Raw genomic sequence first — 15,588 nt, 5'->3', positions numbered from 1 at the left:
AGCCAAACTTCACATCCCACCATGGAAGTACTTAGGACCTGCTTTAGTTTTACATCTTTGAAAACACAATCAAAACCTTCCATGTTAACATACAAAACATTTTGCCACAGTTTGATGCCAGGGAGAGCCTTCTGTTTACACCACCACATTGGTACTGCAGGATGTTTTGCTATCCCTGAGGTGCAGCACTGCAACCATCTCCTAAAAACACCCCACAGCAGCATAATCAGCACTCAGACAGCACTCAGCTCCCAGGAACATCCTACTAGAGACAAGCAGCAAGTGCTTGCTGGACTTTAAGAACTGTTGTCTTTCACTAACCAGGTTTTTTGGGTTTGCATGTTCCACACAGCACATACACATAAAGAAAGAAGGATTTTTCAAAGAAAAAAATTAAAGGTAATGTTAAATAATTTTGTCATATTTATTTTCTGTGGATTTTAAACCTGATTATTATTTTGCTTTTACAGTGAGTAAGTACAGATAAACCTCTTCTTACTGCATGATTTTTTTTCATCCATTTCCCCTGAGAAGTAGTCATAATAATGTTGTGATACCAAAGTATAGGATAAGGAAGGAAAATGGACATAGTGCTGATCACTACCTACTGGAAAGGATCACCATGCAATGAAAAATCTCTGTTTATATTTTATTTACAATTTTTAAACAAACATCTATATTCCCTTTTGAAGAAAAAAAATGAAACAGCTTGTATAACCCAAGTTGAGCTAATTTATTTTAGAGCCTGGAACTATTTATGTTTGAAGAGAGAGGAAGAAAGACATGTTTGATGTAGCAAACAAAGCTAATCTTCTCTGTTTGGTTGTAGCTGTGAATGCCAAGTTATTTTCCAGATAGTGATGCTGAGCTGTCTGGGCCACTTTAGCCCTTGTTACCTTTTTGTTTAGTTTGGTCTTTTAGCAGAGTATTTCATGTTTGTTAGAACTTCCCGGCTGCCTTCCAGGATTTCTTTTGGATGGAGAGATTTTTATTTTCAGTCAGTGTAGCTCTTTAAAACACAAAACAAAACAAAATAGGTTGGCTTAGATCAAGAAAGGAGGAGTCATGTTTTGCTTAAATTTTGAGAAAATGTCGTTCCCTGCGTCCTTTCTTCCGAAGCATTTTGTGATCCATTTCAGATTTATTTTTTTTTTAATGAGAATAATTGTCTTTGAGTCACTGTTTCAGTCCTGGCTGGATATGCAGTAGCCCCAGGATGTTGCTGTCACATGGCTGCATGAAAAGGGTCAGTTCCAGTCCAGAATAGACCAGTACAATTTACTGTTGTCACTGGGAGTCTCAGTAAGGGATGGGGGAGCTGCACTCAGGGTCAGCACCTGTGCTCAGGAATGAGGAGTCTGGGCCTGTGTGAGACCTGCCCTGGAGCTCCAAAGAAACCTGGATCTGGGATTCTCAGCTGGCTTCTCACCAAGTCGATGGAAAATTTACATTAAAGATTTCAGTGTGAAAAACCTCCAAGACTTTACCGGAGTGATCTATAAATTTTGTGTGATTCTGCATGTTTTATTCTTGGGGGTCATCCTTTCACAACCAAATAATCTCATCATTTTGTGTGGGCTTCTGCTTGTCCCCATGAACACATACAAACAGCAGATACCACATTTTTAATTATGTGTTTGATATGTTTATCAAAAGTTGGCCTTCCATGTTTGACCAAGTTTGGATTTGTTCCATAGCAGGCTCCCTGCAGTGATCCTCAAAGACCTAAATATCCAGATATATTGCTATATCTCTGTATCTCTATATCCATATCTACATATATTTTTCTCCACTTTGGTGGCAACTATCTGCTCCCACAGCAGTGTCAGAGTGGAAAGCAGCAAGCCTGTGCTTTCTTCAACTTCTAGAAGAACCCTGGTTATGGAAATGAATGCTTGTGGAAGTGAGTCTTATGAAAATAAAGTGCTTTAATAATAATACCTCTGTCTCTCTAAAGTAGATGCTGTGTCACTGCTTGATTCTGGTCCAGTCCATAGTGGAATTGAGCAGCATTCTGCACTTGGTCTTGAGCCCTTTCCACTTATTATTCAAAGTTTCTTTGTGTATTTTGAAATTCATTCTCTCTTTTTTCAAAACAGTTCTTGCTCCATAAAAAGAAAAGAGAATACATTTCTTTGTAAGACATTTGAATTTATCCTGCTGAATAGGTGTGGTCTGATATTTTTTACAGTAGTTCATTTATGGCATTTTATTAGGTCTCCCGGGCACTTTATTTGCACGTTACATTTTGGTAGCTAACAGGACTGTGCAATTTGATTTCTATTTTTATGCCTAGCCAGTACAGAAATGTATAAAAGTTAAAACAAACCTTTCTATTTCTAGCTCCTGTCAATGTCTGTAGTATGTGCTGGACTTTACATAAAATTTAAGACCTTCTATTATTTAAGTTTGTTATGTATTTAAAATCACCTTTGAACATGAATCACATACTAAGTGATGGTGTAATTAACTAATGTAGCTAATCAAACACCAGTTATTCAGCTGAATCATTCTTTCCTCCTGCTTTGTGTTTTATAAGGATTTTGAACAGCAGCTCAGGATGAATAGCTATGAGAAAACCCAGACATACAGTCTCTACTTTTGTCTGCCTTCATTTCTGAGGAAAAAAGCTCATATCATGATGTTGAATTTTAGACACTGATTTGCCTTTTACATTTGCTTTGACTTACCAAAATTATTGAGTTTTGAGGTTTTTTTAATTGTTTGTATGTGGCTGTTACAGCTTCCATTTCATAGGTATGGCACAGAAGAGGTGAGTTCCTTGTAGTCAGTGGCAGGACTGGGACTCAAGACCTTCAGCTTCTGTCTTAAAGGAGGTCAATGATTTAGCAGATATTTTGATTAATGGATTTGGGAATGAAGACTTAGTGAAGACTTAAACAAAAAAAGAATGTCTTCAAAGGGTTTATGGCAAAGTTTCCCTGGTCATAGCTTCATCTTAAGTCTTCTCTGGCCCATCATGGACTTTCTTGGACCATTGACAAGCATCAAAGATCTAGACCTTATTTACCTCCCCAGCCAAAGCCTGATCCTGTACTAGTAATCAGATCTGACCCCGGAACTGATGCCTGTCTGTAAATTTGGAATCAGGTCTTGGGATCTGCTGCAACCTCCTACCTTGTGTATTGAGCATAAACTGCAGGGTTTCCTGCTGCATGAGTGCCCAGTTAGTTCAGGCATGAACACCCCGTCAGTCTGTGCACAAGCACCCAGTTAATTTATTAATGAGCACCCAGCTGGCTCCCCCATGAGCTCCTTCTTAACCCAGGCCTGAGCTTGGTCTGTTCACACCTGAGCATCCACTGGGCTCCCTCCTGAGTGCCGTGTTGGGCATGGATGGCAGTTTCCAGTAGCCAGGGGCAACTGAAGGAGTGGGAGGAGGTCAGGAGAAGCCATGTGCTGCTCACAGCTGGCCTGGCCATGTCTCAGTGTGATGGAAAACCCAGCAATGAGTAAAAGCCACAACAGAGAGAAGGGAAGTTGACAGTAGGAGAGCAGGAGGACAAGCATATCAAGCTCAGTCTAGGAAAGATGATGGGAAGGTGTTCACTTAGATGTTTTTCTAATTATATTTACTTTCTTCTACTTTGAATGAATTATTAGAAATTTGGGTTAATTTTCAATAAATTAAATTAAGTAAAATCTCCCTAAATCAAGGATGGTTTGCCTGCCACATCTGTCTGCATTGCTCGGGAAGGTGAAAGCTCTTTATGTTACTGCAGGGATTACTTTATAAAGAAATAAAAGCCTTAAATATGTTTAATCAACGTCTATGCAGCAAAGGCCCTTTTCATATCACAGAGGAACTCGAGAACAAGGAGTGGAATCCCATTAAACAGATTCCTTGAATTAGCCTCTGAGTACTTCCTTCCTTTGTTCCCCATGCTGTGCAGTGCTCTGCTTTGCCTCCTACCTTGTGATAGATTACTTTTTGGTGTGCATTTTCCCAGCTGCTGATTATTAATTCAATTTTAACGTCACGTTTTGGGCTGAAGCTGAGCCTGCCCGTGCATGCGCTGCGCCGACGCTCGCCCCTCACGTGGGAGCTTCCCCGTGGCTCCGGCTGCACAGAGCACAGGAGAGCAACGCTCCCACTGCGAGGGGAAGCTTGCAGAATCCAAGCCAAGCTTTTCTAGCATGTCAAGCCTCTGCATAAGAACCCCATTTATTCTTCAATCCCCTCTCACAGTTCTCACACATGTTCTCTCCCACTTTTCCTTCCACGGCCACAGTGGGGTATGTTTGTAATTTCAGGGCTGAGAAGCAAATCTTGGCTGTTATTATAATCCATTGTAGCTTTCTAACCACTGGCCCACATTGGAAGGCTGCATGTGCACCCACATGGCACATTTTCTTACTTATTTATAAAATGTTAGTGAGAAATGTCATTTTCACTAACAGAGGAAAAAATTTCCTTCTTGTACTGGGATAGCTGGCCTTATTGCAAACAGATAGAGAATTGCTGGGATTTAGAAAACGCTAATCAAATACTTGAGAAAAAAGATCAATTTTCTTTTTATATTCTCTTGGTGAGAATTTTATTAAAATTCAGTAAAAATAGTATCTTATAAATCATTTATATAATGCAGATTTGCTTTAAGATGAACTAGTCATGAAACCATGATCAAGCAAAGATGTGTCTTTGGCACCCAGCCTGCTGTCATAATGGTTCCCATAAATGTCAAGACATAAAATAGAGTATTCTGGCCTGGGTCAAAGGAATATCAAGAAACAGGGCCACAAGAAAGGTTATTTAACATCATTGGTTATTATTAGCAGGCGTAAAACGCAAAGGAGCCCAGAGCTGTTGGGAAGAAGATTTACTGCAAATAAAGTATTTGATTATTAAAAGAAAAAATATCTGAAATAAGTAATGTGAAGATTTATAGCTGTGGAAGTTCCAAATGAAGATGTGCTCTCTAGGAATAGTCTAGATATGCTTTTTTTGGTACTGTCTTGCACTGCTCTGTCTTGTTCTGCTGAGAGGCCCTTAAATCCCCCTCCAGCTCTTTCCTACCACACCACAGCAGTGCTTTGTTTGCCTCAGGTGGGGACAGAGCTGTTTGTTTGCATCTTTTTTCATTCCTCTTCAGCTTTACTGATGCTTCTCTTTGTACTAACCCAGTACAAAGAGCCTTGGTTAAGTTTACAGAAATAACTGAAATGATAGGTAAGATCCAAAATAATAAAGATTAGTATTTAGAGAAGTTTAGAGCACAGTTTTTAATTTAAGCTGTACCTAGAAATCCAAGTCCTAGGCCATGACTGTGTTTTAACTTCTGTGTTTGCACAAACTGCTCAGTGCCAAACATTTGTTTTTTCCTAATGGAAGCATTATGCTGTCAGTAGTCCCTACAGCTGGTATGACTTGTCTTTCTCCTATCACTTCTTGGAGGATTTCCAAACATGAGAAAGGCATGAACACAGCCTGAACTGAAAATCTGAAAACATTGGGTTCCTTTCCTAAATCAGGCTGGAGACAACGGTTGAAAACAGCAAGGAGGAGCTGACCAAATACTGCAAACAATGTTCTCCATCAGAGCTGGTCTCTACCAACAGATTCCTGCTTTTCACTAATGTTCAGGTCTCTTCACTTGTTTGATAAATATATGTTTAGGGTCTTTCATCCTGATTTTATTCATATGAATGGCAGAGTTTAATGCCCTTAAATCCAACAGCTAAGACATTATGAGAGTAAATCATTAAAATTTTTTAAAGAACAGCAACCAGAAAGATGGCGTGAAGTGGTTTCTGGTGGTGCTTTCTGTCTGTTTTCTATTTCAAAGGAAGCTAATAAATAACACAATTATTTGTTTGGACCTTGGAAACACAAGATAAGACCACCATCAGCCCAGGCCCTGGACATGGGAGGAGGGGAAGGAGACAGAACCTTCGCTGCTCAAGCCTGCCTTAAAAGCTTGAGTGACAGAATGCACTGCCCAAGGTCACTCAGCAAGTCAATGGCAAATGCAGGAATAAAATCCAGAATTCCAGCTCCATACACTACTCTGCAGACCCCAAGAAGCAGCAACAGAACTCCTGTCCTTCAATCTAATTAATCTACTCAGCAATTCAGTAATATAAGTGCAAGGAAAAACAAATGTCAAGACAAGAAACAAATTCTACAGTGGCTCAGGCTATTTACTTGACTCAGGAGAAGGTGCTTCCCTGAATGAATCTACAATAGGGTCAGGAGGTGTTTTATGTCTTCCCTTTGCCCTTTATCTGCCTGCCTGTCTCTCTGAGAAGCTGCTAAAGGCATGCTCAGTATAACAGAAGGATTGTGAGTGGAAAAGAAACAGGTGAAAATAAACTTCTCCCTTTATTTTAAAGTGCGTGAATTGAGTATTTAAAATTAAAAAAAAAAACCCTAGGAAAAAAAAAACTTGGCCACAAGTAAGTTACATAACTTAAGCCAGTCTAAAATTATGTGCCAGCAATTTACATGAGTTTTATGTAACTGTTTATACTGCTGTTTATTTAAAAATTACTACTTATCTTGGCGACCGCAGCAACACATCGTGCATTTGCTAGCTCTGGAATACAGGGCACCTTCATTAAAACACATAGTCACCAATATATTAAACACACAAAAAAGCCCTGCTCTGACATAACATGAAGTGTCAGATGGAAAGCCGCAACAGCAAAGACATTCAGCGTTCACAACAAAGCAGCCCTTTGGGGTGTTCAGAACAGGACTGGAACATGCTCCATCCTTAATTCACCCAACAGCTTTCAGGTCCTTTACAGCACAGTTGGTGCAGTCTACAAGACCAGCTCCTGTTCCTGGGCTCTTATAAAGGACCCTCTTCATCCTCAGCTTTCTATACTTGAGCATGTTCATAATTAAGCATTTACATGCTGAGGTGAGGCAGCCTTTTGTTCCCTCTTAAAGTCCCAAGGACTTCAGCGTGACACAAATGGTTGGTAATTTCTGTTTGCTCTCTCCTAGCACTCTCCCTCTCACAAAGGAGGCAAAGATTTAGCTAAATCTTCATGATGGGTTGCTCATGCAAAATTAGATCATTTTTAGGTCCAGATCCTTCACCAGTGTAAGACCATGAGTGAGTGGCTTTGTATTGGTACCAGGAACAGCTGCAGACATCCCACAAGGCCAGGCAGTGGGAGCAACACTGGCCTGATACATGGATTTTGCCCTTGTTTTGGGGCCTGTTGACTGAAAAAGGTGCTCTACCCCTCCTTACTTAATTTTCACTTCTATAAAATAGGAAAACTGGTATCCATGTCCTCATAGGGGGTTTCTATCCCAATGAATCAGTATAGCAGAATATTCTGTATTATTTTTAGATGACCATTACAGTAGAGACCTAAAAACTGGCAATGCAGAGCAGGAGATATAAACCTAAGTGATAAATTATTTCCATCAATTTGCATTTCTTTAAAGCTGTATCATGTCATCTTCTCACTTGAGTTGGTAAAATCATGGGAGGAAAAAAGTTTGTTAAAATTATAAGTAAGCAAGAAAATTCCAAAACTTGTTATGAGTTTCTTTATGACAGATATACTTTGAAATGAGGGGAAAAAGAAGGCACTATTCCAACACAGCTGTTGAAAAAATATTTATTTTTCAGTTATGGAAATTTTTATTGAAACTGGGGGACGGGTTTTTTCCAAAAGTGAGGTTTTAAAATAAATATATTTGAAAATTAAGTTTTGAGTAACTTTGGATACACCATCTTGTTAGGTAAATATCCTTTAAAAGGAGGGTTCTCAACCATGATAACCATAACCTGATCCACAGGCAAATATCATATTCCTGTGTTTCAATTCCATGGGGCTCAGACACCACTGGCTAAGCTAAAAAGAAAGCAAAATGCTGGCATTGCTGGCTGCATTGCTGGCTGAGCCTCAGCTGGCAGCCAGTGAAGGATGGGATGGTGGGGAGACCACGGGGCATCCAGGGTGCACCTCAAGGCAGGACGAGCACTGGGACACTGGGACACCCTCCCAAGGCAGCTGTTGTCCCTCGAGGGGCTGGGACATCCCAGTGTCACCCAGCACCCAGGAGCTCACTGACACCAGCTGGGGCAGCAGCTTGTCCTGGGAGATCAGAGCACGGCCCTGTGATTTACTATCACAAAACCTCTCAAACTTCCCTGCTGCTCCTGACATGGCTTTGAGGATCATGTCAGCCCATTCTCTCCTTGGAAACTCAGTGTCTCTCCCTGAACTCAGCAGCCTTTGATTATTTCTTAGAACAAGCTGCCATGTGTTGCTAGTCACAACACCAGTATTGTGGTGTTCCTGCTGGTCACAGGCTTGTAGACAGGTAGGATTGCAATCCTGCTCAGATTAAGGCATTAACTCCTCTTCAGACAGTGTGCCAGCATCTCTAAATGTTGGGAGCACTCCTCTAAATGTGAAATGCAAGTGGAAGGGCTCCCACATCAAGGACAGGGCTGCAGTTTGTTTGTGTAAGTTACCCAAACTTAAATATGCCTCTCAAAATACCAGGTTATGTCTGGGCAGCCTCCAGTCCATGGAACAGTTAAAAATTTGGGAGGATCAAAAGCTGCTTAGAGCTACTTCTCTCATCCTTGGCTTTTGCTTTGTGCTGCCCAAAGTGTGGCCCAACCACTGCCCCTCTCTTGGAGCAGGACACTGGGGCACGTTTGGGGATTCCAATGAAGGCAGGATTTGCTGGCAGAATCTGTCCTGAGTGACACTGTCTTGCTTGACATGAATCCTTGAAAAGAAAAATGGTGTCTGAAGTGACTGCAAGCCTGTTGACAATACATTCAGCAGCTTGAGAAGGGTTTTTCCTTCTGGTTTCTCCTTCTGGAAAACAGAAAACATGTCTAAGTCTGCAGCATGTGTACAGTGTCTGCAGCAATTTAATACGAGTGGAGTTAGAAACCTTGAAAATCACGGTTTACAATGGAAACTCTGACAGGCCATCAAGTTCAATGTTGCTTTTAAGTATTCCTATAATTAAACTGTCAACAAAACCCTACAATACAGTACTGCAACAGTCTCTACATTTTCCTACTAATGTGCAGAGATAGCTTTCACCAAAGGTGGCAGTAATTAGGTATTTAAAACCCGTGGAAAACTAGAAAAATACACAGTGAAAAAATTCAATGAGAATATAAAAAACCAATCTTCTTTTCATTGCAGCAAACACAAAAATGTTGCAGAGCATGCTGTGCAATCATAGAAACAAAGTGCAATCATAGAAAAGGAGTGATTAGGGGAGAAGGGAAAAATGAGTTGTGCTATTGATACTTGGCTGTTTCAGAAAAATGTGTTGGCAGTTAAATGTTATATATGCTGAACAAGAAATTCTCTGAAGCCATTTTCTTTTAACGTGAAAATACCAGTATGACACTGCCAGAAGATGAAAATTCCACATGTTGAATTTAGAATACCTATATCCTCTGATCTATTCTAAATTATCAACTCCAGTATTAATGAATATACAAATAAAATTTCTAAAAACTATTTTGTGAATAGATTTTAGGAAATAAAGGAAAGCTTTATATTGAATTCTTTGGTGTAAATCCAGGAAATTCATGAGATTTCCCGGTTTCTACTGTAGAATAATTCAAGAGATTAATTTCACTATGGTTTTGATAGGTTTTCCTGAAAGTTTGAATCTGAAGGTACAGGTCACTAAATCCCAGAGGTATGACTCCAGGATTAACCAGGATGGTACCTCTCATTAATATGGAATAATTTAAGAAAAAAGGCTGGTTTCCTGCCTGCAGCCATCTGTTCCTCACTTGCACATATTCTTTTTTCAAAATAATCCAGTAGTATTTCTTGGTCTGCTCAATACTATTTTATGTGCAGAGTAATTTTTTCAAGTACTGAGGAAGAGTATGGACAGCAGGACTGCTGATTGCATAACCCCTGAGCTCAGCAGGAACAGGAGAGACAGGAGCACTTTGGTGAAGGTGTCCATCACAATTTGGGCTGAAGGAAAGATGGGAGGGATCTGTCAGCCCAGAAGCAGCCAAATCCCTCTGAAAGTGGATTCAGCTTACCAGGTCATGGTGGAGCTCTGTAATTGCAATGACCAGAGCTGCAGCAGGCCTGGCCAGGAGAGCCAGAACCTCTGAAACCAACCAGGAAGCTCCAGTGAGTGTCTGGTCCAAGGAGAATATTTCTATCCTAATTAGCCAAGGGTAGTTTGTGGGCCTGAGGAGCCAAAAGGATTCTCTGCCCATGCCCACCTGTGCAAATCCAATGCAAGTCATTGCAAATCCAATGGTTTTTGTTGGTTAGGATGTATAAACTGCCAAATGGCATTAACAGGTCCAATTCCTTCACCTTCTCTTTTCCACTGCTTCTCTGTCTTTAAAAGGAAACTGCTTAAATGAGCACAATGGTAACTCAAAGTAATTTGTATTGCAGTCTATTTTTAAGCATTCTTTCCTGAAAAGGTTTTGAACAATATTTTGGGTTTATCTCCCATACACAGAGATATAATTTAATCACTGTGTATTTGCTATACATTACTGTTGAACATGACTTTTAGTACCCACATGGACTGGGAAACTGCTAGGAGAAAAGTTAACCTGTGAGTGATTCAAGTCCTTTGGCTTCTTTGCTTGGACTGGTACCTGACTTGATTTTCTCCTGCTATTTGTTTCTAGTGGAATGGAGCTCTTCAGAAGACTTTTCTCCTTTGGCTGGTGAAATAATTATGGATAATCTTCACTCTTTGAGGTGCTCCATCACAGGTCTCAGGACGGTGAGTTCCAGAGGACTAATTTAGACCTTCATGGCCTGGTCCCCACAGTGATACAAAGAGAATTTGCACCACCACCCTTGGAAATTACTGCAGTGCCTTTCTTGTAGGAACATGTTCCAGTGATTGAGCACAATATGTCTGGTGGCCATAATCCAAAAGTCACAAAGGAATAGAACCAGTTTTTGAGTTATCATTCTCAGGAGAAATTGGGAAAGACTGGAGCAAAAGCTGCTGTTTTCTGGATCATGGGATAACCAGTGCAGATCAAAGGCTCTTGAGAAATCTAGACCTGACTCTGATGACCAATACCTCAAATAACAACTCTTTCTCTTCTCCTTCTTCCAGAAATGCACATGTTGATGGCAGTCATTCTCATTTTTGTTATTTGTCTTTGTATATCTATTTTATACCAAACAGAATTGGGTCTCAAACCTTGTCCTCAAATCTTTGTAATAGACTGGCAGCACTGATCATGGTGCATTTAAATTATTAAAACTATTTAAGCTGAAAAAAAACCTTTGTGAGGCACTGCTTTGCAGTTGTTACAGCCAAGATTTTGAATGCAGTGATAGTTTTGACTCCAGTTGTTTCCATTTGCAGGGCCAGAGATATTATGTCCGTGTCTCAGCATACAACATGAGAGGATGGGGACCTCCATGCAAATCTACTCCTGAATATGCTTCTCCTTCAAGTAGGTGGGGTTGGTCTGGCCTCCAGTTTGCTTAGTGATGTTGGAGTTCACAATGTAATTGTCATGCCATCTAGGAGTGAAATAAATAATAAAACTCAATTCTTTCCAACCCTCAAAAATTAAGCAAAATAATAATTGATGTATATTTTTGTCTCAGCTTCTATTCTTCTCCAGTCCTTTGACAGAAAATTGTTTTCTAGTCATTAACACTTTAAAAAATTAGAAATATTTTAATCTTCATTTCTCTTAGTAGAGTTCTGATATATGGAACTTCATTTATCAGTACATTAATAGATCAAAACCTGATTCTGAGCTGCTAGAAGCAAAATACTTACAAGTATCTCATGTAGTTTTATGCTTTACCTTGTAGCATTACAGATCCCATTCACTGGACCACTCTTACAGCATCCTGTACATAAAATATTCCAGTGTGGACACACATGGTGGTAGGATGTAGCCTGTAAATGTTGCAGAAATGTCAAAAAGAAAATGTTCCTGATCCAACCTCTGGCAGTCTTCTCAAACTTCATTAGGGCTATGAGTTGTCATGTGTAATTTTTAATCTATTATAATCACATTGTATTGTTAGTTGCTTTTCAAGACTTAGTGCTCCCTGCCAAACTGGCTCAGTGTATTACAGCTCCCCTTGTATTGATTAATGCAGTAAAGTGGGACTTCTCTTTTCTATTGCATTAACACAAGTTTTTATTAGGCTAATGTAGCAATTTAATAACCTTGCATGCTAATGTGAAAAAATATAACAAGCTGTACCTACTCTCAGTAGTCATAATGGAGAGGGTTGGATGAATAAGGCTTTTGCATTACTATTGTCCCATTTTGCTTCATTTCTTTTTTCTTGTGTTTTCTACCAGAACTAGGCTAAAGAAATATTCTGCTTGAGAACAAAAATGGGCTACAATAATGGGGAAAAAATCTACTGTGGATAACTGAATAACTTGGTAATGTGCAATTACCTTGACTATAGCCAGGTGTAACTACACAGGACTTGGCCCCAGAAACCCAAAATTTACATCAGCTGGGGGACAGATTCTTTCACAGTAGCTGCCAGTTATTCAGCCAAATATCCCCAAAGAAGGAGCACTCCTGGCAAGACAGGTGGTATTTAAGACTGCAACTTTGTATGATGTGAATTTTGCTTTCAGCATATTGCATTCTCTTCCCTTTTTATAGTCCCCTGCTATTAACCTTCTGAAATCTGACATTATGTGCCAGTTCCAAAGTTTTGGGGTGTGAAGGAAATCTTCCTGCCGATTTCAGTGGACCAGCACAAATGCCATGGAGAGAATTCTGTTCATTCCCCCTGTACAGTATCTCAGGGTGCTAAGAGCACAGAAAGTTCTGTAATTGCTGGGTTTAGGGCCACATGCTTAAGCTTTACAGTAAGACCAGCAGAGCCTAAATGCAAATCTTTTCATTAAGTAATACTCACATTAGAGAGACAAGATGTAATTTACCATTGCAGTTACTGGGGGCAGAACTTCCCTATTCACATGACTGCCTTCACCACTGGTTTTGAAAAGCAGAAGATTTGTGCTTGGCAAGGAGGCTGCAAGCTGACATTACACCAGTGCTGCATAACAAAATATGGCCCTGAGCTAAAATTTAAATGGGAATACATTAATGCTCTACAAAGTTGTCTGTATCAGCAGCCATGAAAATATGCAGAGGAAAGGAAAGCTTCAGGGCCTGATGCTGACCCAGTCCAGAGCATCAAAGGCTGGTGACACTCTTGGACATGTGTCTCTGTGTGATGACAGAGAGCACTTGCCACTTCCCCCACACACAGCGGCAGCCTGTAAAGTGGTGGCCAGCATTGTGCAGCTTCTCTGTGAAATCCCAGTAGACAGAAATATTTCTAGGTTTATTCATGATCAGGTGAGTGATGGACAATGACAGAAGCTAGTCTGGTTTCTGTATCATTTTCAAGGTAGTCAGCAATGTGGAGGTTCAAAAAGTTTGGAAACCACTAGGACAGAGAAATCACAAGGTTTGTTGTGTTGTTTGTTTGAAACTCTACCAGTCTGAAAACACCAAACACTTTGATACTTGTGAGTTCCAGCTGGTCCTTCCTGGCTGCTCACAGGAGCTCTGAGGACATTTTCCCCACACTGAGCAGTAAATGCAGCTGGCCCTGATGTCTGCAGTAGCACACAGCACACAGGACAGCCCCTCTGCGGCTGTCACACTGCCCACAGGCTATCAGGATACCAAATGTCTTCTCTTTCCAGCCTTTCATGGGGCTTACTCTGGCTGCTACACTAAATGTAAATAAACAGGTATTTATATCCCTGGCATAGTGAGCCCATTGGAAGGAATGCTTGAGTCCAAACTTGCACTAGAAACTGGATCTGTATATTTAGTGAGTGAGCAAACTGCTGGTGGCTATGAGTACGTACCCAGCCTCTGTGCCAGCAAGATGGGAGCATGTCTCCTGTGCAGACAGATCTCTTAATACCTTGATCCACCATTCCTTTGGGCCAGGAAACTGGTGCAATGAGCTTTTCTCATTATAATCAAAGTATGAAAATAGCCAAGTCTGGAATTAAAGAGCTCCTTTCTGATACACGCAGTTTCTTCCTATTTATGATGAGTTTGTTTTTTAAAATGAAGCCTGAGATTCTCATTAGCAACAAGTGAGTGAAAACAAAGTCTGTTGGAGGTTGAATGTGTGTGGGACAAACGCAGCAGGTTTTTGCCTCAGGAGTGCAGTGCTGAGCAGCCCATGGCTCCAGGGCAGGAACTGCCAGCGTTTGTTCAGGCCTCTGCTGGGAGCAGATCTCCAGAAGTGATTTTACTCTAAGCATGTTTCTCTGGCTCCAGGGCAAGATCTGGGAGTAGGAAGATGTTCATTCTCTGCTTTGCAGAACTGTAGGTGAGTTGTGGAGCCTCCTGATGTTGTCAGCAGTCGCAGAAGGAACACTGTGTGACCTTGGTGAGGGGCTGAGTGCCAGGACAGGCTGAGAGCAGCCCTTACTGCAGCACCAGAGCCCATTCATGGAGAGAAACAGCCATCGTCAAGTCAGACACTACAGGAGCTTCTCAGAGCTGCTTGTGAGCTCTTTGTTAATAATCATTGTGATTAATCACCCAGCTGGCACAAGGCAAAGAAACCTCAGTGTACAGGTTACAGCAGACTTAAAAACGACTCCTGCCTGCCGAGATGTAAAACTCCTCTAGAGCCGAGAAGTACCAGAGGCAACAAAATATTTTTAGACCCTCTCCTGCACCTTTTTGTTTCATTTCTGTTTATTTCCTTTGTTCACTAGACTGGAAAGACTGCAGTGGAAGAGAGCCTCGGCACAGGGGCCACACGGAGGCCCTGGAAAGGCTCCTCCAGCAGGTCCGAGCCGCGCACCAGCACCACAGCTGCAGAGGTGAGCAGGAGTGGCTCTGCTGGGCACCGGCTGGAGCCTCGCTGGTGCCTGTCATTTTTAGCAGTTTTCTAACTAGGTCATACCTTCTCGTTCATCAGGAAAAGAAAGATATTAATGTTGGCCCATCTGGAATCACTTTAGCACACTATCTCGCTCTTAACCCTTGAAATTAGTTGGATGAAAAGGTCTGAAGGCTGCAACGTGCACACACACAGGCACAGGCTTTCTCTCTCCATACTCTACACACCTACTGATTTGTTTTTCCCCACAAATTAGTTTCACACGGGATTCCACTAAAATGTTTCAAGGAAGGCTTTATTATTTTTTCATATAAAGAAATACTTTAGACAGTTAACAACTGGTTTGGATCAAAAGGGAGGAATTGGCTGCCTCCAAATGGAAGATACTAAGTGGATGGCATGCCAATCCATAATGAAAAATACTTGCACAATGCAATGGGAAGATAAGATTGCTACATTTCAAAACAGAATGGATCAAAACTAGGAGAGAGTTCAAATCTCAGCCGATCTTCATTCATGAGAAACAGACTGTGTCTTGAATAGCTCAAGAGCCATAGCAACATCTTGGCATTCTTTTTAGAGCCTATATAAAAACTCCTGTTCTGTATGGGTTGTTGAAAAGTACTATTTATTTTCTTAAAATAAACTTCTAACTGGAATAAAAATTGCAAAGGGACTTACTTTAAACAGAAAAGTTAAACTATCATGAAGTTTTCATTTTTCTTCACCTAGTATGACTGATAT

At 40.8% G+C, this 15,588-nt stretch overlaps 1 protein-coding gene across 1 annotated transcript in view; it reads left to right on the top strand.

Moving 5' to 3' along the window:
* The window catches only part of ANKFN1 (ankyrin repeat and fibronectin type III domain containing 1), a 66,176-nt gene that overhangs the window by 22,910 nt on the left and 27,678 nt on the right, over positions 1–15,588 (top strand). The window contains exons 6-8 of the mRNA XM_066565981.1: positions 10,641–10,738; positions 11,339–11,429; positions 14,717–14,824. Of these exons, the coding sequence (XP_066422078.1) occupies positions 10,641–10,738; positions 11,339–11,429; positions 14,717–14,824 (297 nt within the window). The remainder of the gene's footprint in view (positions 1–10,640; positions 10,739–11,338; positions 11,430–14,716; positions 14,825–15,588) is intronic.

This window comes from Molothrus aeneus, chromosome 26 (assembly GCF_037042795.1).
Source record: "Molothrus aeneus isolate 106 chromosome 26, BPBGC_Maene_1.0, whole genome shotgun sequence".
In the NCBI taxonomy this organism is placed as follows: domain Eukaryota; kingdom Metazoa; phylum Chordata; class Aves; order Passeriformes; family Icteridae; genus Molothrus; species Molothrus aeneus.
This window is presented reverse-complemented; position numbering and strand designations above follow the sequence as displayed.